Here is a 26,548-nt window from a genome sequence, read left to right as displayed (position 1 = left end):
GTGTGGAGATTTGTATTAATTAATTGCAAATATGGAGAAAATGAATATAGAACCAATACAGAAATAGCTTGTGGCTGAAAATAGCTCCCTACATCAGATAACTGAGAATATTCTCAGTCAAATGAAGCCATTTTCAAGGTGCAGCATGATGGGAGCGGGACGCGAGCGCACGTTGCCTTTGTCTCTTCAGCTGAGGCATCGCACACGAAAGTCCCAATTGCTGCTTCCTGTGAACAGCAAACCAGTATAGATATTAAATTGGGGCATAATGATGAATGAAACTGTGGGATGTGTCTTGATTATCCCAGGTTTCTAATGTATAATTGAATTATTTTGGTAAGTATATTTCAAGCCCTTTGATTTCTGGCCTCTGTTTTTAATTACTCAGCCCCATCTTGCCCTTGTGCATTATTATGCTACTCATTAGCATTCAGTGAGACTACAGAAGTTTGACTTCTGAATAAAGTAACATACAAAAGAGAAGAGATGCTTTTTATCTTACCACTTAATAATTTAAATAGAACCCTTTTCTTTAATCAATGTTTAATAGTACAATAGTTGTTTATTTAAACTGCACATTGCCTAATATTGCAAACAAAAAAGAGAGGAAGGATAAACACATTTAGAAATAATAAGCTTTGTAACCATTGTAATCTTCAAAAGATTTAAAATATCTACAGCACTTATAATGTCAGTTCATCTTGACAAGACAGTAACATGGGCCTTGAATGTATCTGTATCATTTATGCAGCATTAAGTAGTACAAGCCTATTTTTTTTATTTGAGGGAAGCAGAAAACATTGCTAATTGCAAAACTGAAAGCTACTCAGCAGCGTTAATATTGTTGGCATGACCGCCAGCTGTGATGATTAGGATGTGTGACAGAGGGAGAGATAATTTGATCACAGGCCTGGGGACTAGAAGCTCCTGTGTCCTGCTCCTTCCTAGTACACCTACAAAGGCAAGGAAAATACAGGAGGAGATTCAGTTCAGCTCCACAACACCCACGTTTTCTGGTGGAGTTCTGCAGGGCCCAGCAGATGCTAGAAATACATGTGTTAACACCAGGTTGCAGGAGGGGATGGGAGCTCAAACCGAGGCATTAACTTGTCAAAGGAAATAGCTTTATAGGGGGTTGGTAATCAGGTGTGGAGGCGCTGCATGTATAATGCTTGTTCTATGGCATCAGCAAAATGTGGCTTTGGATGTGACTCGATCACTGTGGGCCAGCAACTGGGAGCCTGAGCCGTGGCAAGGTCAGGGGGACCCGCAGAACCCAACATAAAAGAGATGGACTAAAGCATCCGTCACTCTGCTCGGCTTCCTCATCTGTAAAACAGGAATTGATCAGGGATATCTTGAGGATTTAGAGATATCTGGAGACCGCTTTGGAGGCATTAAAACTAGTGAGCGTAATATCTGCATTTCAAAGTGCTCTTTGGACATCACTTAATTCATTTTGACAGCAACCCTGCGCAAGTAATGTGCCTGTCTCCGTCGTCTGGATGGGAAAACTGAGTCTAAGAGTCAGGCCCAAGACAGAGGTGGCTGGGGAGGGGAATGTGGGCGCAGGACTGCACCAGGTCAGGGAGAGCTGTGAACTCCTGTCTCCGGCAGCAAAGCAGCCCGGTTGCGAGAGCACCCCTGGCAAGAGAACTGCTCCGACCACACGTGCTGGGGGGTGTTGATCCTACATAATCCATGTCTGATGCGTTGGCTAGCCTGCTTCCAACAAATTGTTCCCCAGGCAGCAAGACCAGACCTTTTTCCTGCTGATTTGTGTCTCCTGTCCTCTAAATCTGTCCCCTTTCCCACCAGTACACCCAGCCCTTTCCCTTTTCCCCAGATCTACTTTTCACAATCCTTTGTGCAAGCTTGGAGCTCCTTTCTTTCTCTGCCTTTTCTCTGTTCCCTTTTCTAGGCTCACTAGAAGTCTGGAGGGGCGTTAAGTGTCAGGAGCACTAGGCAAGAAGATGGTAGCTCCACATGTGAGGAATGAGATAGAGATGTGTTCTGATGCTGTGGGCCTGTTCCCCCCTATTTTTGTATCATAGCTCCTGTTGATTAAAAGAGCAGAGTTATGCTAACATGAGAGGAGGGAGAGCTAAAGCTGGGGGTTTGGACTCTTTCTTTCATGCTAAATGAATTTTTCCAAGATGTGAGTCTGCTACTGTATCATTAATTTACAATGAACCGTGGTGTGAAAGCTACTGAGATTTTTTACTGTTTTTCACACGTGCACTAAAAATGTTGCACATGGACAACTGGAAAAGCAAGATGCAGTTCCACATCAGTAGCCGATGAGTGATTTCCTGTGATAAAAGTAACCTTCCCTGTTCCACAAGGCATATTTTCAGTGGTTCTTCCAGTTTGAGGAACGTTTGTCCACACTGATGGTGATTTGTATCACAATAGCTTCCAGGGAAGGTAGCCAAGAGCAGCCTACCCCTGCACTGAGCTCTGTGGTCACTTAATGGTGAGACATTGCCCTCTTGCACAGAAATGGGACTAATATCTATAGATACTTAAATGACTGACTCCCCCTGAAGCACATATTTGGACATCACTGTTTAAGCAGGCACCAGAGCTACAGCAGAAACTGAGGGTGTAAGGCGAGGTGATAAATGTTGTACAGAAAGTCAGTGTCAGAGCAAGAAACAGAATCCGTTTCCCAGTGGCTGCTGGAAAGCCTCTCGAAGTGACCCTGGAGTGAAACACCATCTTTCACATTTTCCATTTAAACTAAATTTTTGAAGGTGATAATTTATTGATAACTCGTAGGCTGGTGGTGTGCGGGGCAGCAGCGATCAGCTCTGCGATAAGAAGCGGGGGGAGGCTGTGGCCCTGACCCTCCGCGCCCTTCTCAAGTTGCGGCTGTCTCCAAAAGATGCTGCAAACTCCGGCCCGGCTCCCAGCTGAAGAACCAGCTCCTTTCTCTTCCCTCGCCTGAGCGGCGACCGCTCGGATGCTGAAATAAGGTCAGGGCTCTGTTAGGCGGTTAAAAGCCCGGGCGGAGCGGGGCGTGGGGCTCTGCGATCTTCTCGGTGCAATCTCCCCTGCAGCATCCTCGCTGCCCGGGGCGGAGGGAGAGGGCACTTGAGCTCCGCGCTTAACGCGCGCGGAGGAGCCACGCAGTAGGGGGGAAAGCGGAGGGAGGGAGAGGGGGGAGCCCCGCGGAGGTGGCGGAGAAAGAAAAGCCGTAACACTGTGCTTCCTCCCCCCCCCGTCTCTGAAGAGGAGGAGTGGGAGGGGAGCTCCAAAGCCACTTTGGGCGATGCGCCGCTCCGCGCGGGAGCCTGTGCGGAGCATCCTCCCGGCAGCTTGAAAGCCAGGTGCGCTCCCCGCTCGCCCGTGGATGGTTTCCCCCCCTTTCCCGACACGCGTGTTCCTGCCTCCGTCGCGCTTCGGCGCAGCTTCTCCTCGTCGGAACCGGCGGGCAGGTAAGCGGTGCCGGGGGGGGGGGGGGGGTGGGGGGGCGAGCCGGGGCTCCCCTCGGGCGGGCTTGGGGGGGGGCGGGGGGCGATCCGCGCCGGGGTGGGGGGGAGGCAGCTGGAGCTTGTCTTTAGGAGCGCAGCTGCGGGGAGCGCGGTGGGTAGCAGTGACTTCTCCGGGCCCGAAGTGGGCGGCCGCGGGTGGGAGGCAGTGGGCTCCCCTCCGCGCAGCCCGGCGCCGGGCAGACCCCCCTCGCCGGCAAGTGCCTGGGATATTTGTGCTTTTAAGTACGTTTTTGGGCAGTACCGCGGGCTGGGCAAGCTCTGGGAGCATGGCTGTGTGAGTGTCAGTCCGTAATACTTCAAGTATTTATGTTATAGGTAAATCTATCTATGGACGAGTGTGCTTGTCCGTAATTAATTTCTTGCCATAGTTATCCCAGTGATGAGGATGTCACTAGCAAACGGTCAAGCTTGCTTTGTAGATATCACTCTTATATTTTTTTTTTCCTTTAAAAAAATGTTTTTAATTTCAGTTACAGATTTTGCAGCTCCTGAAATACTTTTATTTCCCAGATCAGGTGGTTTCTCACCACTGGCACTTTGATCTTTTTGAGTGGGAGATCTTGAAGATTTACTTTCTTTAAAATAAAGCTACAACAATACCCACTCCTTTCAGTGAGGCATGTGTTATTTCCTGACCCCACCAACTTCACTTTGACAAAAAAAAGCTGGAAATAATCACTTAAGAGATGTGACTTTCCCTGTTTCAACAAGTTGCTTTATTCTCTGCTCTGGTAATTTCCTCTAAGACTCGCGTTCATTGTCGTTATGTAGATGATGCGGTGATATGTGTGATGTTAAACCTGCAGTCACTGGGGATTAATGCCTGGGCATGACATCATCGACAGCCAATGAGGTGATGGTTTTGGACACGTACTGACCCAAACTATCTTCCAAACTGATGTGGTGATCCTGCCGTGATCCTAAGGAATAACACAAGTTTGGACAGGCGGGGTGGTTTCCTAGCACGCTTTCATTGTGTTTCTGTCCTGTGCCCTCCTCTGAGATAGGCATGGTTCGTTAAAGGGCTGCATGCGTGTGGTTAGTCTGGTTGATGAAAGGTTTCACTTCTCGGGAAGAAATTATTGAAAAAGGACTTCTTAATTTCCTGATATAGAGAGAGGTGATGTGACCGGGCTGGTTGCTGGCAGAATATAAACAGCCAAAGAGTTCTCAGCCCTTGTGGCAGGAAAGCTGCCTGAGCAACCTGTTTTAGCACACAGTGGATTTACCTGTAGTAGATTGCCTCCTCTGCCTTATTGCTTGGAGTAGAGCTGCTCACGTGGAGGTGGGTGCGGAGTGTGTGTCAGGGGAGCGAGGAGGGAAACCGAGCAGCCAGGTGGATGCTGCCGTAGCTGGCGAGGCAGGAAGGGGCGCGTTCCCCCGCTGTGCTGACGGCTCCTGCTGCGCGCCTGCCTTCACCCCAGGACCTCGGTGCCTCCGTGCTGCCAAGGTCTAGCAGGTTTGAAGTCCTTGGCCTCAGATCCTGTTACATTGCTGTAGGGTTACTCAACAACTCAGCTGTCTTGGGTAGCTTTTGCAGAATCACAACAGATGTTGCCAAGCACGGTCTGGCTCCTGAAATGTGCATTTCTGAGTTCAGGCTGCCTCTGCTGTCTAATGCTTCCTTAACCTTCATCGTTTTGCAGCAGACTCATTCAAGACCCCCGCAGGTCACTCGGGGGCTTTCCCACAGGCTCTGTGAGACCCTTTGTGTCACTCTCACAAATATTTGCACACGGATCACTTACATTAGCTTAACCATTTTCTGTTTGCTAGAGTTCTTAGTGTTGAATGTAAATGCTTGGGTCCAGAGCTCATCCCTGAAGTATTTTAATATTTTTGTTTGTAATTTATATGTGCGTACACACACACACTCCTTTATCAGCACCATTGCATCGATAGCCACTTAGATGGAGGGAACCACATAGGATATTAGCAGTACAACTGACATGCCCCAGAGGTGTGTATGATTCTTACGCACTCGATGCCAATAAGACGTGACAGGATACATCTAATGAATTACCTTTAAATTAGAAAGCAGTAAACAAGCCATTATTGGATTAGAGGAATATTAAAATTAGAAGAACGTTACCATCTTTTGATATCCTGTGGCACATTTTTACTAGCTAGGAAATGACACGGGTTACTGCAGAGAGAGAGAAGGTCTCTAGAGAACTGTAATGATTTTCATCTGTGTGAAATAGATTTTTTTTTTAATGCTATTACTTACTGTCTTATGTTTAGATGATGCTGTAGCAGAATGTTTTTTTTCTTGCCTTCTAGTTTCACATTGATGTTTGCTGTATTTTTTTCTGAGTGACTTCAGTGCTTGTGGAAGGTACAGGTTTGATGTATTCTGATAGATAAAAGTTCCTAATTACTGAAGAAAAAACACACGCAAAATGATACAAGAGGCTTGTTGATAGATTTCAGCCCAATACTGAAGAGCTTTCTGCCTTGCCAGGGTGCAGAGACAGTCTGGGTCCATGCCATTCATTCCATGGACCCTTTGCTCGGCTGCCTAGAAGGCTGCTCCAGCTCTGGTAATTCTGGGATATAATTTAAATTGCACAAAAAGATTCCCATTGACTTCACTTAGATTTATATAATTTCCTAAGAACTAGATTACATCCACCGGTTGTCCTGGTTATACGTCTCACTGTGCAGGCGTTACCTGGTATTGCCTGCCAGATGTGACTGCTCTGGATTCGATCTGAATTGGCAACCCGGCGGTGGTACTTGTGTGGAGCAGCTCCTGGTCTCCCCATGCCAATCTTTTATTAACCCAAGGCCAACACCTGCTGTCCCCTCTTGGGCAAGCTGCCCAGTTAAGGACTGGGCTTTGAGTGAAAAGGAGAGAATTTGGCCAGTACTCCTCAAGTGTTAGAAAAAAAGTCCATTTAAGAGGTAAACAGTAAAATATTTGATGGAAAGCAGTTAATTCTCAGGTTCATGTAAAATAAAGTTTCTTATGAAATCTTGAAGTTACTGCACTCTTGCAGTGCCACGTACCTCTGTTGGCCAATGAAAAATTAAACTCTTACTCTAGAAGTAAACTTGAATTTGTGGGTGCAAAAAATTGTTTTGTTTGGAGTATTGATCTTTAATCACACTCTAGGACAAATATTTTATTCTTTTAAACTCACTATCAATATGAATATGGAGCAACAAGATACCTTGGAGTGCTAAGCCTAATTCCAGTCTCCTGAGGAAGGTCTTGATGATACTGTTTTGGCCTGGATTTTGGAAGCATATTCAGAATAAAGAGCTCTCCTATATATATACTTTTCATCCAAGATATTGGATTTTCCTTGTCTCACTCTCACAGTTTATGGCCCTGGGACTCCTTGCCCCGTCTCAAGGTCTAGTAGGAGAACTCCCTCAGCATCTCTTTTTGCCTTTGAAAAATTTGATAGCCATCATGCAAGCGGTTGTTTTGAAGCTAGTGCCAACCCTGCAGATCAGAAGATCACAGCACACTTTCACCTGAGGTTAGGCAGTGTGATGTGAGCTGCTTTGCAGCGGCAAAGCATCCTGAATACTTGCAAGCTGTGGGGATTTCTATTGGTCTATGAGTCACTGAAGCCTCTTTGCTATTCTAAAGAGGCTTATAAGGAAGAACAAAGGACTGCAGATTTCACCAATTTTGCTTTATTTTATATTTTCCAGCAATTATTTTGGAAAGGCTGTGAGCTGAAAGGCTGATTTTCTCAGACTTGGTACAACTACGCCAGAGTAAATCTCAGATGAAGGAAACTAGTATCAGGTATCTCAGTGACTCAAAAGGTGACCTGTTGTTTTTATTGCCCCTTCTGCTGTGTTTCAATTTCAGTTACACTTTACAGGGAACATCTATGGAATAAAAACTCTGGTGGGGTCAGGCCTTTTTCCTTGGACGATATTTCCCTCTGCACAGCGTCTGTACAAGTTTTTTCCCTCCCTCTCTCCATCCCTTCCTCCTTCCTCTAAAACAACACTTGTGTCACAAGCGCTGCGAGATATAACAACCAAGGATAAATGCATTAATGGGCAGCAATCCCAGCGTTGGTGTTATATGTGGTAAAGTCTGGATAAAGAACTTAATCCCCAAGCCTCGATGCAGAGCTCTTGCCCTTTTCTGTTCTCCAGCCAGCCACTCGCCAAGCAGGACCCAGTCGTGCGTTACGTCCTTCTGAACCAAGGGACATGGTCTAACTGGAGTCAGCCCGGACTTGCTGGTCCTGGAAGCAGCCAACCCCTTCGAAGGAGAAGAGCAGGACTGTGATGCTCTTAAAGCATTTGTAGGCTTTTTTTTTTTTTTCCTAGAAGCATCTGATTAATGCCTGGACATGGATAAACCAGTTAACATTAGCTCTTTTAGCTTTTTAAAACAAATTGCATATCTCAGGTTCATATTTACATAATTCAAGTTATTAATTAATGAGATTGCTTTTCCTAAACTGTGCCAAATTCCCATTTGGTGCAAATTTCAGAGTGTTAATCTCAGTGTAATGGGGGAAAAGGAGGAAATTTAGTTGTCGTGGGCAGCACTGAATGGTGAGTGATTTTTCTTTTCAACAAAATTAAATGAGATTCTTTTTCTCTGAGTCATTTCAGTGCCACCTCAGGTATTCAGTGGGAAATCTGAAAATTCTTAATTGATAGGGTACCCCGTCTTTCATATGTGCATCTCTGGGATTTATACATATTCCAAGTTAATAAAGCTTCCAGCATACATTCTGTGCATGTGTAATTAAGGAATGACTATACTTCGATGTCATTTGCTGTGTTATCTAGATTCCAGTTACAGGAATGATGGCTTTTTATGTTGTTGTATGCAAGCAGGAACATCCCTGCATGAGTGAATCTGTTTGAAGAACCAGGCTGTGGCTGTTTTAGTCTAGAGAACATAGTTACTCTCAGATTTCTTTGCTGCTTCCATTATTCAATAAGAATTATGTGTGTTATGATAGTCCGATCAGCAAATAGAAGTGCCTTGCAGATGTAGATATATTGTGAATTACAGCGGTTTACATTAATAGGAAGGATTTATCTTGTTGCAGTATTGAATTTATGATGCTAAGCTGTGATATTTTCCTGTTTCAGAAATTTTATATTGTAGTGAGCTGATATCAGGGTGATAAAATAAATGTTTCTTTAATTTAAGCCACTGTAACATGCTAATAATTTTGGAGACAGGAAGAGAAATGCTTTATTTCAGAAATGAATATAATGCATCCGTATTACAATTTCCTAGCAAAATTAATTTAACTTGGACTCCTAAATGAAACTTCTTGTTTCGTTTAAACTACTAAACAAATGTGATTGAGGTCTTTAATGGAAGTATGTTTTCGGACACAAGCTGTGGGGTTAATATGCCCTGCTTAAATTAGTCTTTGGGACTCTTTGTTCCCTGTAATTCGGAAAAGGAAATAGAGAAGCCATAGCTGTTGGTGACGGTCCTTTATCTGGGCACTCAGGCAGCCCACACTCCTCACTCATTTCTTTCCAATTTCCTGGCAAATGCTCAGCAGAAAGAGTTACTAGAAAGAAAGGAGGGGTTGTCTCTTCCCCTTTACTGTCTTGTCTTCTGGCCATTGCCGGGGACCGTGGCAATGCCAGAGCTGTATTCAGGATATCCGTTTGCCCTATTCCTAGAACATGCGATTGAGTGTGAGCGAAATCTTCGCGATGCCCCACAACTCTCTTCCACTGCCACCTGCCCGCTCCACGCATCAGCCCCTGAGGGGGAGTGGGTGAGCCCTCCCCGCACGGCTCAGGTACGCTGCCCGGGTCCTGCCTTGTCGAGGACGCAGGGAAGGGGCTTCTCCTCCGCCACGCTCGTGCGTCTGAGGGGAGAGAGAAGGTGGTTGTGGCTGGCCTGCTCTGAAACCCGGCTCTGGGGCCACAGCACTGCTTCCTCCCCAAGGGAGAAGCGGGGATGCAGCGAGCCAGTGAACTTCATGTTGGTCAGCTGGTGGTGCTGCTATGAGGCTAAACCTTTTCCTCTTTGTCTGTACGCAGCTGTGCCTCACTCCACGAGTGTTTTATGGGTTTCACTGGAATTGGCCCAGCATGAATATGGGTAGCTGTAGAAGACTGATCCTGCCTGCGTGGTGGGCTCGTGTTGACTGCATTACAATTTGTACTGAGCGCTGTCAGTTTAATGACTGTGAAGCACCATGGTTAGAAGTCAAGTGCTATAAAATTTTCCCCAAACACACATCTACAGCAGTGAGTGGACTTGCGCATAAAAGAGGCCATTGAACCTGAAAGAAGATTAGTAATTTTGTGGAATATAGAAATATTATCAAATGTGTGTATTCCTGTTACATTACTCAGTTAAACAGTGTCTCTGAACCTTTGAGTTAATATTCATTATTTGGAAGATATCAGAGAGTATTTGACATTGTCTTCTTTAGCTGAAAGGTACTACTGGAGTAACAGTTTAACTGTGGAAATACTTACCAATTATAGGGTATATAGGCTTAACTGGGGCTGAAGGGGAAAAAATCAATTATTTTGATACTAAATTGTTGCCATATTTTTCATGTGCTGCTAAAATGATTCTTTTTGCTTTTGTTTAATAATAGATCTGTTTCTGTTCAGGCACCATTAAAAGAGCAAAATTTTGCTAGAAAAAATTACTTTTAAAAGCCTGCACTGATTCTCTTAATTTAAGAGAGTACTGGGTGAAAAAGATTCTCCCTCCTTTTCTACACCACATTGATGTGGAGGGATGGATCTGAGGTGAAGCAGGGCAATTCCTGACAGAATTAGTGTAACCTTCCACCTGAGAAATGAATAGGTTCATCTGGTTCTTTAAGTCTTAGAAATTAATTGGTATTGAGCTTATCCACATACTTAATAACATTTCCCTCCAGAACATTTCCTTCCTATAGATGTTTCTAATGTATTTTTGTGATATATATTGTGGTTTAACAATAGAGACAGAATCCCTACACCTTTAAGAATAATTACTAAGTCTGAAAAAGGCGCAGCAACTTTAAATGCAATTACTTACTCTGCCAACGTGCATCATTCCCCTGTGACACGTTTCAGGTCATGCTTGCTCTCTTGCTGTGCCCTAGGCCGAGGTGAGCTGTGGTGATGGGGGGATGAAGGGGTACCTGCATGCAGGTGGCTGTAGGAGTGAGAAGGAAACCAAGATATTTTCAGGAAAACTCTTGTTTTTTGCATGTGTTACATGTTCTTCTTCTTAAACAGAATCTTCAGCAGTGAATAAACTATTACTGTTGCTTCTTGCTTGGAAATGTAGTGGAGACTGGCAGCTATTTGTAATTAGCACATTTGGAATATACATAATAGTATTACGGCTGAAAACTTGATACACCTTCTGTGTTTTCCTCATCTAGGAGGAAAAATAAAGGCTGAATAAAGCCAAACTGGTTTTGCTTTAAATGCTTCTTTTCTACAGAAGTAACATCTTCTGTTACAGTTAATAAGCACTGTTGTCTTTTGTTTAAATTCTTTGTTACAGAGGCTTAGAGAAAGAGGGCTTTAATAATAAAAAGACCTTCTCTGGAATGTCTGTCTGATAATAGCCTGTAAGATTTAAGAATAATACTGTAAAATAATTGGTTTTCAAATGAATAATTATGTATAACTAATTGGAGGGCAAATGGAAAATGCGCATCCTCCAGACAAACGTAGTGTGTCTCTTTAAATACCAAACAATGTTTTCTTCTATTTTTCCCATACTCAAAGACAAAAATAATATCAAATCTTGTTCAGGTTGTACTTAAATATGACCAAACTGATAACTGCATTATTATAGAGAAGGGCAGGATAGCTGGAGGATATGTACAAGGTGCATTAGTACCACAAATAGAAGCTGATTTACTTATTGATAGTAGAGACACGTTTTAGTCACTTTATAGAATTAACAATTGATCAGCTTGTTAGGTTCTAGTTCTTCATAAGCACAGCATGTTTATTCATTATTGTCATTACATGGTGCAAGCAGCTGAGGTCATGATTAGTAAGGTAAAATCTAAAAATATTTGAACTTGCCTAAATTCAACTTTTACAACAGGCAGTTTTTGAGCAGTGCACTGATTCTCACTTTTCAGAAATAAATATGACTTATACCTGCCTGGTTATTTTGCATTTCATTTACATTTTTCAGAACCATCAGGTCTATTTGTTTTCCAAATGCCAGGGATTCAGTCTTGTAAAAGTGTAATAAGATGGGAAACATAAAAGCATTACTTTCAGATTGCCTTGGTCACTGTAAATATATATCGATATATAGTATTGCAACTGATAAACATGCTGCTGGAGGAGAATGGAAAGCTGTTATTCCAATAAATATATTCATGATTGTTTGTTACTAAGTGTAAGTTATATTTTCTAAATCAGCATTGACTTAAGCTTGAGTAAACTCGATAGCAAAAATTCCCACAGAGGCTTCTCCTGCTACATAAGACTAATATATTAAAGAAGATAAATAGTCATTTTTAAAATTTATTACACAGTAGGATTGAACACAAGAGGAAACCATTTTACAAATCTGAAAGTTAAGGTCACCCTGAGAAGAAAAGGACACTTAAGATGACTAGAAAAAGTCTGCTTCCTCAAGAAATTGAGATTCAAAGTTTACTTTTTTCACTGTGTCTTTTATAAAGCTTTAGGATCCCAAGTGTAAAACCAGAGTCTGTTTTGATGTGCAAATATTTCAAAACTGTATAGTGCATAGGCATTTAGACCCTCGCATCTAACCAGTGTTAGAGCTTCCAGTCTCTTAGTTCATTATGTACTATGAAGCTTTTTGATAGTGTTTTTTATAATATAATTCAGTATTAGGGATGGACTCTCTAAAACATTTAATTGAACTTTTCTAATAGTTTTTAGTATTTTTTTCCCTTTTCTTTTTCTATTTATAAGCTTTTTTAAAAAAAATCCATTATGTATATTTTAGTCATACTGAACACCACTAAGCTTTTGGTTCATAATTCAGACTTCTAGGAGTATGATGATGTGTTCAATAGTATTTTCTTAGGACTTGTTAATAAAATTAATGAATTATTTTTCTATTAGGCTGTCTTATCTTAGCTAATACTGCTCACTTGTTTGAGCTGTAGAGAATCAGGACAACATTGATTTTCTTTAAGAGATGAATAATGAAAGATCTACATTCTTAAATATGTAGATAAAGATAAGTGACTTAATTAAAAAATTATCAGTGGAAGGTAGTAAGGTGAATTAGCTGTTTCAATTTGTTATATATGTCAATATGCTGTAACATAACCTGGAGTATTACATAAAATCCATTTATGATATCTTTTTCTTTAACTTTCAGTGTGATTTCATAGTGTCTTCAGTTGATTATTCTTCTGAAAATTGCTCATGTGTTGGGAATGTTAAATTCTTGGAACTATCTGCCCCAACTTCAGCTTATGTAGGCCTTGACTCTGCAGATGTTTAATGTCCAGTGCAGTGCAGCCTGATGAAAATAGTTCCACTCTGATCAATAGTAATGTTTATGGGCTTTGTCTTTAGTGGTGGAAGTCAGGTTGCAAGCCTGATTGTTTTTCCAGTGACTGGCAAATTCTGCTTTTTGATCACATGTGCTATGAATATCAGAGTTGGCAAAATTCCAGGCTAAATTGCTTGCTATTTTTTGACTAGCTTTACAAATTATCCGTGATGAAAAAAGGACATCTTGAGGCCTCCATCTTTCATTCAGTGTTGCTTTTTATATCATATAGATCTTGTCTAGAGTATAGAGGAGGAGCTGTTAGGAGGAGCTGCTCTATTAAGACATGGTAGTTGATATTATTAAAGGAGGAGATAAACAGCCTTCTGCTGGAAGGGCTGTTGTGTGTCACAAATTCTTTGGGGTTTTTTTGGTCTCACGTAATAGAGCAAGCACCCACACAAGTTCCATTGGTGGATTCCCTGCTGGGAATAATTATGTATATAGTACCGTGCCTTGAATAAGACTTTCACAATTCTCATGCTTAAATTCTAAGTGCCTCTCAAGTCATGCTGGTTTTCAAGCTTGAAGATCCTGTTTTTCAGAATATATTTTTTCCAATCTCAGTGCAGCTACAAATACATCATGTGACAAGCATATCTGAGCTTCTGCTTCAGGCCCTTGGGTCACTGCCTTTCTCTTGCAAATGCATTGTCCAACAGTTGTTTTGAAGGATAGATATTCCTATCTTTTCTAAAAATCTCTGATAGTTTTCTAGGGTAAGACAACAGCTGGTTCAGAAAGATTTTTATATTTTGCCTTTTCCTAATGCTAGACTCATGGCTGTCCTGTTTGAAGTAATTCAGTTGGGTCATGAGAAAGAGGGGCATGTTGTTGGTAGGTCATACTTACAGTGGGAGGGAATTGGAAATAGACTAGAAAATCTCTGGGAAAGGTATTGGTTGGTAGATAGGACATGAGCTAAGAAGTCTGTTAGGATGTCTCTGTAGAGCTTCCATGGGATGGTTTGACAATACAGTGTGTGATTTGAGCAGACAAATTTAACTCTTTGAGATTCTACCAGGAAACGCCCTGCCAAACTGTGAAACATTGAGAATAGACCCGTGCTTCAGGCTGTACTTTGTTTTGTCTTGGTTTTATTCATTTTGTCTTGCTTCAGCTTTTGATTAAACATAATACTTGTGTCAATGAAATGAGTAGCAAACACCTGCCATGTTATGGATTTTGCTATGTTAGGAGTAACGGACGGGAGCCAGTGTTTCTTGTTTAGAAGAGGAAGACTGCCAGAATCAAAGATGTAAATAAGAGCCAAGGAAAATTAATTGCAAACCTGTCAAGTCTGGTCTGTCTTTATTTTTATTACATGGTGCTCAGCAGATCTTTTGTAGAGATGTTTTTTTTTTTTTTTTAAATAAACCTGCTCCTTGTGCGAATTCAGCTGAAACTTAACCAGTCACAGCAAAGATTCTGTTACTGGTCTTCTGTGCCAGGGGAACAATATCCGGAATTTTGTTTTCACTCTGAAACATATTTGCTCTACACTGTGCAGCACACGGACAGGATGTGGCTGTGGTTCTGTACTCTGGGACACGAGACTCAGGAGGCAGGTGGGCCAGAGGTGTCTGGTGGATGAAAGCTCCAAGGGGTCCCAGATAGCTTACAGCTGTGTCTAGACTGTTGCAATGGGGTTTAAGCCAGGCTTGAGCACCATATTCAGAGAGCTCTGCTAACATAACATAGATCCAAGCATAGAGCAACAATGACAGCACCAAACCCAGCCTACTATCTCCTCAGTGCAACACTTCTGCCTCTAGCCTGAATGCTGACAAATAATACGCGGGTCTTGGCTCTTCACGCGACAGCCAGCCTGCTCTTGATCTCTCCCTGCACTTCTGGGTGTCTGCTGGAAGAAGTTGCACTGTCGTTGAATGATCTATTTGACACTAAATCCTCCTGAGTGGAGAACAGGAAGCTTCAGAAAGTAATACTTTCCAGTTAGGGCGACTATCATAGGAATATTCCATGATTAAATTAGAAATTTTTCATATTCTTGAAGACCAGATATTGAGACCTTCAGGTTAAAGAGGCAATAGATTATTTATGCAATATGGCTATTCTCAGGTAATAAGTTGTATGGTGCTATTGCAAGCAGAGAAATAATTAGGAATTATTGTACAATTGAGTAGTCAAATTAAAAAGGACAAAATCACGGTTTAAGAAACCAGCTGTCTTTGGCTGGAGTGCAAAAATAATTTAAAATGATAAACCACACCCTTCACTGGGCCATTTATTCTGTTTTATGCAGTAGTGTCAGTATACCAGGCAAGTTACGCTGTCTTTCTGACATATAGATGTTATAATACACTTCATACTCACAAATACCTTCTCAAAATCATACACTCTGAATGAAGCTGAACAGATAAATATCCAAATATTTATTCTATTTGTTCAAAGCCATCATCTTAGAAAAAGATAAAGGACCAAGAGGGTAAAATAAGGATGGTTGCACCCTCTTGAAAATGTCCTTTGGGTGCCCACCAGTGTCTGTGAGCAGAGAAGGGAATTTTGACCATTGTCTGTGAATTCCAGGGCAGGATAGAGGTGGGCAGAACTTCATCCCTGGTTGAAAAGCAAAGTACTCAATTGGCAGTAGATAGCTATGTGAAAATAAGTGGGGTTTGCCTGAATTAGTGTGAGGCACAGCTCTAAATTAAAAGTCTGTATATTTCTTTTTGGATGCAGTGGTACCCTCTGGTGAGTGAAAGTTTGGTTATCTGCAGCCTCTCTTGCTAATCTTGGCCAAAATGCTTGTTGTCTGCAAGGAAGGGGTTTCACTTGGAGGGAGGAAAATATAAACCCAGCAAGAGATTTTTTTCATGCCCCACCTTTGTTTTTTTTCTTCTTTTTAAAATTAATGTTGCTATTTTTCATTTAATTAGTGACAAGTATTAAAGTAAAAGACCTAGCAAATTCCTGCTATGGTCCCTGAGATATAGTGCATTTTTAATAACAGCAGTTTTTAATCTAAAACAGTCCTGTCATTGTCTCTGCTAATAGCCGGGTTTTTTTCAGTCTCTGTGGCTGTCTTGCCTAATGCCAGGCTAAGGAAATGCTTTGTGCAAAACCCCTAGAATTTGAATCCGTGATGCAACCACTCCATAGACCTCTTTAAAAATGTATCTCACAGTGCAGGAGGCTCAGATGGGAACAGTTAAAGTGAGAGAGTTTCACTTTGTGTTCCAGTTCATCAATCTTTAAAAAGACACTAGTAGGTCAAATGGGTCTAACACTAATCGATTTACAAGAAAAATACCTTTTTAAAGCGAATAACAATTCATCTCCAATGGGCAACTGAAAAAAACAATAAAAAGATAAAATTCGGCCACGGGGGTCCTGGTGGGGGGTACTTAATTAGCTCAGCCCCTCACACACTCTTTAGTTAGTCATCCACTAGAATCCATAATCCAGTCTGATATATTTTTTATAGTCCGTTACATTTTTGTTCAGTTATCTCTTACTGAATCTGAGTACTTGACATTTCACTAATGCCTACCCTCAAGAAGGGCATCCCTCCTTGGCTTTGAGGACAGGATCCCTGCAACGTGATAACCACAAAGCGTGTCTGTCTTACAGTCTGCTTACCTAAGGCTGCTTGCTATTTAACTGCACCTTAAGAGCACACATCAGGTATTGCCTGGTCACCACCCCAAAATGCAAATATCTGTTGAACAGCACTTCAACAACAGCACAACAGAACATCAGCAGTTGTCTCAGGATCTAGCAAAGTGCTCATGACTGATTTTGTTTTCCTGTAAGGATGGGTGACTGCATTTGAGTTACAACCAGCCCACTGGCAAAGGTGTATGTGGTAACAGGGTGGAAGTAAATGAGGCATGTTGAGGGTATATTTTCATGCGATTATCACTGGGGAAGACTTCTGGAAAGTTTTATGTGAGATGGAGGGTCTGTAGTTGCCTATCAGAAATCACAGAGAGGTAGTATTGACTGAGACATTTAATACCTGCTGCTAATTCTAATATGATTGAAATTTGGAGGTTGCTCTCTTTATTATAGTTAAGTTTGACTATTGTTTCCCCCAGGACAGTATTTACTGTTCATTTACTATGAAATGAAAAAAATGGGTATTGTGGAGATCTGAAAGACAAGATTCTGTGAATAGTCAGAGATATGGAAGACTCTTGCAATGTGTTTCATTTAAAAAAAAAAAAAAAAGTTCCACAGAAATAACTGAGTGTCCACCCCAACGTAGCTGAAAATACTAGTTCTTACTCAGATTCCAATATCCATAACATCATACAAGCTCAAGAAGCACAATCTACAGAAAGAGAAATGGTGGTTATTTTCTTTAACTCTGCCATTGTGAACATGAGTGAAGACAAATTATATCTGGGAGACGTGAGGGGAAACAACTGTCAATATGGGAGTAAAACTGGAGGCTGTTGTAAAAGGACAGTGCTCTAGGAAACAGAAGGTGGAGAAAATCTTCAGAGAGAGATTTGTAAGGGGGGGAGAGCAGGCCAGTGTTGGCTGTGACAAGGTGTACGAGTCAATCGACACTCAGCTTAGTGGGTGACTACCTGTGGCAGGCTTTGTGAAAAAATACCAAATATGGTTCCGTTTTTCATGTTTTGTTTCCTCACCTCTCTGGCAAACAGTATCTCATTATTGTAAGAGTGAACTAACTGTGCCACTAAGTTAACATTTTTTCTGTGAATCTTGAGATTTCTTTTCACGAAGTCCCAGTTTCCTGGATGAAAATAATTGGAGGATATTTTCCTTTTATGTTTTCTAATTATTTTTAAGAGAGCTAATAGCTCTCTAGTGGTGATGAAAAGATTATTAAAAGCTGATTCTTGTCTACCCTGAAAATAAACAAACAATCAACAATTTATTACTTTCAACAGATCTCACGTCTTTAAGGCAATCATAATTGCCTTCAAGTGAGGCAGGGAAAGTGTGTGTGGGGGTTCCATACCTCATTTCCAACCCTGAGCATTTCAAAGTCTAATCAAAATTATGCCATGTACTCTGCCCCCAGCTCCTCCCATCAATCATGTACATGCTTATGTGATCATGAACTGGCTCGTGCATGAATGAAGGAGCAATAGAAAAACAAAAATCCATCCTAGCCAGATTGGGAAATGGAAGCCTAAAGTTCAGCCTTTTCTGACCTTTGTGAAAAAGAAAATTTTTATTATTATTACTATTTTTTAAACAAATAATGAATAAAGTTTCTAACTTTAGCCATGAAGAAGACATGTTCTTACTTATTCGAAGCGTGGCTGTGGTCTTATTTGAGTCAGAGTAACTGATTGATCATCCTGTATGGAAACATGTCATTACTTCAGCTGTGGCAGATACTGGAAGGAGGACCCTCTGACATTTCAGGTGTCTGAGGGAGAAATACCATGCCAACACCTTCTCTTACAGTTTCTGAAGAGCAGTTATCAGCTTGCTGTGACTGCTGCTGACCTGTCTGGGTAGTGCAGGGACAGGAAGGTGCCTAGGACTAGTCTCATTTCCAATCCCTCAGCACCTTTTGAGGTTTGCTCCTTTGTCACTGCAACAGAATCCAGAGCTCAATCGGGCTTCTTCATGCCTGTGAAGGGATGAAAACAGCAGGCAGCAGACAATTAACCTGCTCTAAATAGGGAGACTTTATTTCACCATTGATCACTATGTAACTTAGGTGGGGTCTCTTTCTCTACTTCCCAGCCATTCTCTCGATGCTCACACACATGCTGCTGCCAAGCTGCTGAACTTCCCAGAAGAGGCAGGGAGAGATGTTGTGCAAACAAGAAACAGAGAGGGCTGAGAAGGGTTGGGGAAGGAGGCCTGAAGAATTGGGCTGGAAGAGAAAAGTATGAAGGAAATCCCTTCTGGAGGTGAGGAAGCAAATTGTAATTTATGGGACTTCTGAAATTCTTTTGCATCAGAGCATGCGGTAACTGGTACTGCTGAAAATTAAAATACCTGAGAGAGGGTGTTTCCTTATGTATTCATATTGGAATTTTGAATTTCTCTAGTTACAAGGAGAAAGACAAGGGTCTACAGGAGAAAGGTAGAGTCCCTGGTCAGTGGTCGTCCAGGGCAACTAAATCAGCTAGGGCATGCTGCTTACACATCACAAATGTTGCATCTTTGAGATCTGTCCAAGTTTTGAATTTGCCTTTTCTTCTGGCAGTCTAATATTGATTAGGCCACAGGACTGGTGACTCAGGAAATAATCAACAGATATATCTATCTGCTCATTTTTCTTCTTGACTCAGTAGTAGGCTGCTGTCAGGAATTAGAAAACCTTCTATGACTCCTGGTACCTGCACAATACAAGCAGTGCATGGCTACAGGCTCACCCCGATCTCTCAAACTCAATGAGAGCTAAATGCCCATACCGTGATTGTGGGGCTCCAGTTAGCTCCAAACAAGCAGATACTTCTCCATGGTGCAATTCTGAGCAGAGATCAGAGTTCAGGACTCAAGACCAGTGCTGTCAGCGCTGGAATAGGAATTAAGTTATCCCTAGCTCAGAGAGTGCTGTGTACGTCAGTGCAGGTGCACTGTGGGATGGTCAGTACTTCCATTCAGCATGATGTTTTAAAACCAAAGACAAGCAAATACAACTTTGGGATTGGTTCTGAATATGCTTTTTTTCCTTTAACTAGGATCAGGATTGAACAACATTGGGTTCTCCTTTAAAGTGCAATTGTTTATTGACCCAACTCCAAGTGTTCATGCCATACGAATGCCTTGCTAGCTTATTAGCAGTATTTTGCCTCTGCCATTCAATTATAGAAAATGAGGAATGATATTATGCTTTATTTAGTAACAGTTCCTGAACTGATGGGCCAGGAACCTGGTTCTGGAATTTTCCTATTCAGTAGAGCAATGATTTTTTAAAGTAACTTGAGGAACAGGCTCTGATAAGCAAACAGTGTTTTCTAACATTGAGAAAAGATCTCCTCTCACAGCATGAAAGTCAAGTGACAAAACAAGATCGAGAAGCTGGATTACAGCTCTTTGGTCTGTGTCTCATCCTCCCTGTGCAAGTTTTGTTCTTCTATATTGCCACAATAAATTCTGTATGCTGGGGGCAGAATTTTCAACCAATCCCCAAGATGACTGTGTTGTCTTTGTACAAAAATGGGAATATCAAAAATGTTACCTTTCAATTTGTTAGTAGTTATCCTATGTACTACCCTGAGACCGACAGAGCGAAGAGAGATAGCACGCTACAAGATATTTTGTTATTGGCTTATGTAGTTGATAACACAGGTATTAAAAATGTGCATTCAGTGCATAATTACACTTCTGGAAATTTAGTGCTGTATTTATGAAATGCTTTTCCTTAGAATACTTTAATAATTGGCTAATGAGTCCCAAGTGGAACAATTATCCCATATACTCAGACAGTTGGGATTCTTCATCAGCCCATGTGCATCCACTGCTCATAAAGCATGTTTCTGTTCTAAAAACAAAACTAGCTATTCTGTGCTTTCCTCTTGGATTGTTTCATGAATTGAAACAAAAGTGGATACCAGATTACATTGGTGACACAGAAATGGACAGACCTGGTTGCAGTCAGGGCCTAATACAGCTTAGGGAAGGGTGAGTGGACATGCTATAACTATTTACTGTGAATGAGGTGTTTTGAGGAATAATAAGAGAATATAGTATTCTAATGCAGTAGAGTTGGAAAGAACCAGATTTGGATGCATAAGGACCCTGAGAACCACCAGAAAGGTATCTAAATATAACACAAGCTGACCCTGTCTGCATGAGAAAAAAATCAATGTGTGTAGGAGGTATTTTCAGTTTCTTTCTGCCACAGTTTTCCTTCACTAACCTCTGACTTGTTGACTGTCTGTGACAGGATACTGAGGATGACATTGTGAACAGTGACTACCTTGCATTTATATTCCAGTTTGTTTTTTTTTTTTTTTTTTTTTCTCCAAGCCGTAAAGAAGATGTAGCCCTGTTACAGACCCTGAGCAAACATGCCATCCAGTCCTATGGCTGGAGAAGGGAACCTTGACCATCCCATAGGTGCTCAGCCAATTTTAAAAAAGAGCCTCCATCGAAGCAGGCTCCATGAGTTTTCTGAGCAGCTTGTACCACTAGTTTCCCACACTTAGATACAGAAAGTTTCTCCTCGTGCATACACCAAATTATCTTTGCAGGGCACTTAGTTTATTTTTATGCTATTTGCAGTAGCTATAGTGAACCACTTAGTCAGTGATGATCTACTACTTGCATGTGAGCCCTGGGCTGGCCACCAGGCACCCAGAACAGGTCTGGGACCTCCCAGTGCATTATCCAGAGGCACAAACTGACATGAGGTCCCCTCCTTGATCCCTTCCCTCCCTCCATCCTTCCTTCCCCTGAGCAATCTCTGCAAAATAACCTACCACTTCACCTGGATCCCTGGTGAGTGGGAAGAAAGTTGAGTGACCTGCTCTATAGCATGTCAGTTATGTTTTTCTTCCATGGGAGAAATTAAATTCCTCCATCAACTCAGGGTATAAAAACCAGTGTCTTACTGCTCGAGATGATCTGTGCAACAACTTTACTGCTTTGGTACCTGGCAGGCAAATTTTGCAGTAGGGGAAAATGGTTATTTGCCTTGTCTGAAACATCCTGCTGAAGAGATTTCCTTCAAAGATGCTTCTTTCCATATTTTTTAACGTGCTGCCTGCTTTGTGCAAGTACTGCTCTGCTTCTGGGAGGTCAGGTGGGAGTGGAGTGGGGCACTGTTTCCACTCTGCCTCCTCTTTGAACAGGGTTGAAGCAATTCTTGTGCTTCCTTGAACACAGTGGTTGCAAGTCTGCCCATCTCTTAAGCAGGCCATACACGAGGGGGTGGGGAAGATTCTGAGCAGTAGTGAGGGACTGAAAGAACCTGGATAATCACAATGAAAAATTCTCTCTGATAAATGTAGTTGAAAGAGTTGAAACGCTGGGCTGTAATGAGGAGATACGCTACGTTGGCTGACCAAGTTGGGAAGTCTGTTTGTGCAATCTTAAAAAATGAAACCTTGATAGCAATATTTACCTCTTCAGGCGTTTACTTTGGCAGAAGAGTTCTTTGTAGGATGGTGATGAATAATAAATAATGCTGCATGGAGAAAAGGGTCTATTCTGACTCTACTTTACAGCTAGAATAGCTGTACTTTACTCTGGGCAGTCTTGTTGGTCTAGGCTGAATTTTTCCTGGAGAGATGTGGACTCAGTTTGAGTTGAGAGAGCAGGTGCTAAACATTTTCCTAAAATTGAATTTTCTAAATGAGATTCTATTTAATTTAGGTGATCCTCTCATACACAGAGATTATACTTCTGAACTGTAAGTGATCAATTATTTGTGCCAGCATAACTCATATCCTTCATTTGCAATGTGACTACTTCTTGTCATGTAAATACATTTGAAAACTGTGAGTTCTGGTGACTACAGGTCCCCAGAATATACACTGGAGTTACTGTATATGAAGAACCTATCATTCTCTTGCCTGGAGGAGACCTGAACTAGCCCCTGTAGTTTGCATTGCATCAGGTTCTGAGTAGACAACTGACTCGTTCTGCCCCAGTAGAGAAGACAACAGCTTCAGTTTCAAACTCTTCCTTACATTGTGTGAACTTGAGATCTTCTGGCAGTCTTCTAGTTATCACATTCAGTTCCTTGCTTGGATTTTTTTTCTGATTCTGTGCACTGTTGTTATTGCTTCTGTGTGACCTGAACTCCACAGGATTAAACTTGGTGGCCATAAACTTTCACTTAAAATGAGTCCAACTGAAAAAGGCTTTCCAACAGAGCATACACTCAGCTCACTATTCTCACACTGGCAGAATTACCTGAAGAATGCTACAGTGACTGGGGCAGAGAATTAGGGTAGCTTAGGCATATTTCACAGTCCTTCCAGCACATCCTCTTAACATGCCCACAATGGAAGGTTTGTCCTCATCTCCGAAGGAGACAGTGAAGACAGATACACCCTAGAGAACTCCAAATGCTGGTGAAGACAGACACATTTCCCCCAAAACACATGGCACATAAGATGTCTCTGTGTGTGGATGGTCCAGCTGCTGATGTGTTCAATACCTCATGCTATGTGGATATAATAGCAGTTCAGTACTCCCTTCTTAGGAGGCTGTGGGTTTTATTTCCTTTAGCTCTCATTGGCATTATTTTCTTTTCTTCCCCACCTCCTCCATTTGCCTTTAAATGAGATTTTGAAATATTCCTGTGGAAGGGACTGACTAATGGTGACAGACTTGGTGGCCATCAGTGGAGACCGATGTCATAAATGGGAAGTGGTATTATTGAGAAGCACTTACAAAATTGCAGATGAATCATGTTGGGAGTCTGCTGGGGTCTGAGAGGTGCTGGAAACTGCTGCAGCCCCTCTGTGGTTTTTAGGCTACATGCCTGTCTTAAAAGTGAGGAAGCAGTCTTGCAGTTTGGTAATACCTCGTTTAGCCAACTTTCTTGCTGTCTGAAGAGCCTTCTCACTTCAGTTTGCCTTATGCTGTGGAGCTTGGTGTGATTTGGCCTCCCTCAGTGATAACTGTGGAAGAGTAAATGCAGCAGAAATGTTGATGTTGCTTCTGGGAGTAAAGGGTAGAGGAAATGGGCTCAATAAGTTTTGCTTTCTTGCACTGTGAGAATACTCTTAATGTTACTACATGCAAAATTTTGTGTCCTTTCTCAGTTTGCCGAGTGCCTTCCTACCTGGTGTACCTGTTACTTTTTGTGAGCAATGATGGGCGGAACTGAGATGTTTAAGTGCTTTACTTGTCCCCATGTGATGTGTCAGCCAGGTAGACAAGCAGGATATATGAGGAAGGAACACGAGGTACAAGCTAGAAGGTTTGTTACCTCTGCTTGTTGTATTGATAAAGATCATCTTTGGTTACTGTACCTTCTGAGGTTCACTTCAGAATACCTGATGTTAAGAAATTGGCAGTTGTGATAAATAATAGAAGAATTTTGCTTTCGCTAAAAGTAATTAAACAATTGCTTCTTAGGCTAAAGCTATTATTAGTACAGTGATCCAAATTTTAAGAAAAATAAAAGACTTTACTACTGGGAAAAGAAAAGGGGGGAATTGATCTGAGGAAACACCAACCCAACAGCCCCCCCCCCTTGGGATGCTCACCAGATGATCCATATCAAAGGGTGGTAACTCCGTTGCAATGGAATGAGAAAGAACAGAATGGGCCATCTCTGGTATCCCTTGTCCTTGAGATAAGAGAGGAGCTGAAATCACTGAGCCATAAAAGACAAAGGAGCTGCAAATTGGCCCAGGCTTGAAGGACAAGGTGTATGTTACCACAGGACTGAAGAAAGAAGAAGATAAGATTGTAGAAGAAGCCAGGAGGCGTGCCGAAGGTGTTGAAACCGGTAGCTGTGTGGAGAAAAGGGGGTTTGAAAGTTAAACAATTTGGTGAGCCTGGACGGAGCTGCGACTCCTCGGCCACCCCAGCACTGCATTTGGTCTCTTACCTTGATAAAGATTCATTAATCCATATTTGGATGTGATTTTCCTTAATCTACCTATAACAGCAGTGATGCAGAGAAGAGCTGCATGATGGATTTAATAGTGCAAAGCCTTCCAAGGAGAGGCTTCCTCCATCCCACGGATGTGGAAGTTGGGGACGTGATGGTGGGCTGTGAGCAGCGAGTGTGGGCAGTGATACTGGAGAGCGGAGGGCGCTTTCTTCTCTCAGCAAGAAACCTAATGAGATCAGATGCCTAGAAGCAGAAGCTGGACAAACTCAGATTAGAAATCAGGTGCAGTGTTTGAAGTGAGGTTAATTAACTGTTGGAATAATTTAGCTGTGGTGAATTTACTGCCACTTGAAGTCTTCAGATCAAGCTAAAGTTACGTGACCTGATGCAGAGATTTCTGGGTGAGGGCTGAGGGACTGAATTCAGACTCTAAACCCCATTATTTCCCTCTGGCCCGTTTCTTTAGGCTCACCCTGAGGAGGCAGGGACTGGCCGTTGAGATGGAGCGGGAGGCCACCAGCCCAGCACCACCTCCTGTGGAGGGTGAATGAAGGAATCCTGCGACAGCAATGTGTTAATATGATTAATGACAAAACTTAATTTGCATGGACAGTTCATTCCTGCACAAAGGAGCTCTGGCAAATTAAAGGCTTCGCGGCAGGCGGGGCGGGGGGGGGTGCCTCGTCGGGGATCACTCTGAGGGCCAGGCTGGCTCCGGCGGGGAACAATGAGAGGGGTTCGGCGGAGAAACTGGTGCACGTTGTACAGAGGAGATTTAATGAGATTCCCGGGTAGTGACAAAAGTTGGAAGTGTTTAATATCTCGCCGCTGAATTATGCATGCGGCCTGGGCCGGGGGCAGCTCCGCCGGGCTGTGGGGCTAGAGCGGGCGGAGGCGGCGGGCTGCCGCCAGGGGGCAGCAGCGCCACGCCGCAGGGCCGGCGGCCGCCCGCCGCCTTCAGGGAGGCCGGGCCCGCGCCGCCGCCTCGGCGCGCTTCGGAAACAACGAAAATAAAGTTACTGCCCACGGGCAAAACGATTTCCCCACGCACACCCGCGGCCTCTAAACTGCTGTGGGACTGCCAGGCCGGGCCGAGGAGTGTCACTTTTCATGTATCGGCTGTACCGTGAGGGGCAGCGCCTGCCCACCAGCCTGCGGGCCAGGGGCGAACTGTGGGATAAAGGGGCTTTTGGAGGGATATCACGAAATATACGTCCTGTTTATAGTCATATAGCCCCGGTGTGGGCGGTCTGCGTTAGTTCGCTGGTGTGTAACAGGTGGAACTGGCCAAGCAGGTGTTGGCTCTAGCTCGTCTCTTGATTTTTGTCTATTTCCCCTCAAACTCAAACAGTGGCACTTTTCAAACACACACAGTGAACAGACTAGATCTCTTTTTTAAACTCTGCTAAGAAATTTCAGATATTACTCTGTTTTCTCTCAGTTCTTTATTCAGTAGGATGTATGAGTTTAACAGGTGGTGTTAAACTCACTCTCAGGCAGGCAAATCGCCCTGTGAGCTATGTGGTACCCATACTTGCTTACATTGTTTTACAGAAGAGTCTTTTAAGGGATGCGCTGCCTTTATTTTCAGTGAGGAATTATTGAGAATGGAGAAATTAAGGCCTTTTAAATATTTAATGGATGAAGGTTTTCTAAATTATTTAATAGCTTATTATAAAAGATGGCATAAAATGGTTTTGTAATTTATTCTTTACAGAAAGTAGCTGTAAGAAGAATTTTACAACATGTAAATATTGGTAGGAAAAGTACCTAATTTAAAATGCTATCTTATTCCAGCTGTCAAAGGAATTATACAGTGCCCATACACTTTTAAAATAACTTTAGACCTTTATTGTTTCTGTTCTTGAAATGCTTCTCTGGTGTAGGGAAATGCAATTTATACCCATTTTACTGGAGTGCAGAGGCACAGAGGCAGGTTGTGCTGGGACTGAGGCGCAGCAGATCTGACTATTGCAATTCTCTTTAGAATCCACAGTCGTGGTTTGGACACGTGGATGCCTTAAATACTGACACAGCAGAGTTGTGGGGTCTGGGGCAATTTAAATGCAGAGCAGGGATTATTCATGGTCA

The 26,548-nt window shown here is 42.5% G+C and overlaps 1 protein-coding gene across 1 annotated transcript in view; it reads left to right on the top strand.

Annotated features, from left to right (window-relative positions):
• Positions 1-3,093: 3,093 nt before the first annotated feature.
• The window catches only part of TAFA4 (TAFA chemokine like family member 4), an 83,888-nt gene continuing 60,433 nt past the window's right edge, over positions 3,094-26,548 (top strand). The window contains 1 exon segment of the mRNA XM_042799611.1: positions 3,094-3,440. Coding sequence (XP_042655545.1) covers positions 3,356-3,440 — 85 coding nt within the window. The 5' untranslated portion in view covers positions 3,094-3,355.

This window comes from Tyto alba, unplaced genomic scaffold, assembly GCF_018691265.1.
Source record: "Tyto alba isolate M040663 unplaced genomic scaffold, T.alba_DEE_v4.0 Super-Scaffold_3, whole genome shotgun sequence".
In the NCBI taxonomy this organism is placed as follows: domain Eukaryota; kingdom Metazoa; phylum Chordata; class Aves; order Strigiformes; family Tytonidae; genus Tyto; species Tyto alba.
The sequence above is the reverse complement of the archived record's forward strand: the minus strand, read 5'-3'. Positions and strand labels throughout refer to the sequence as shown.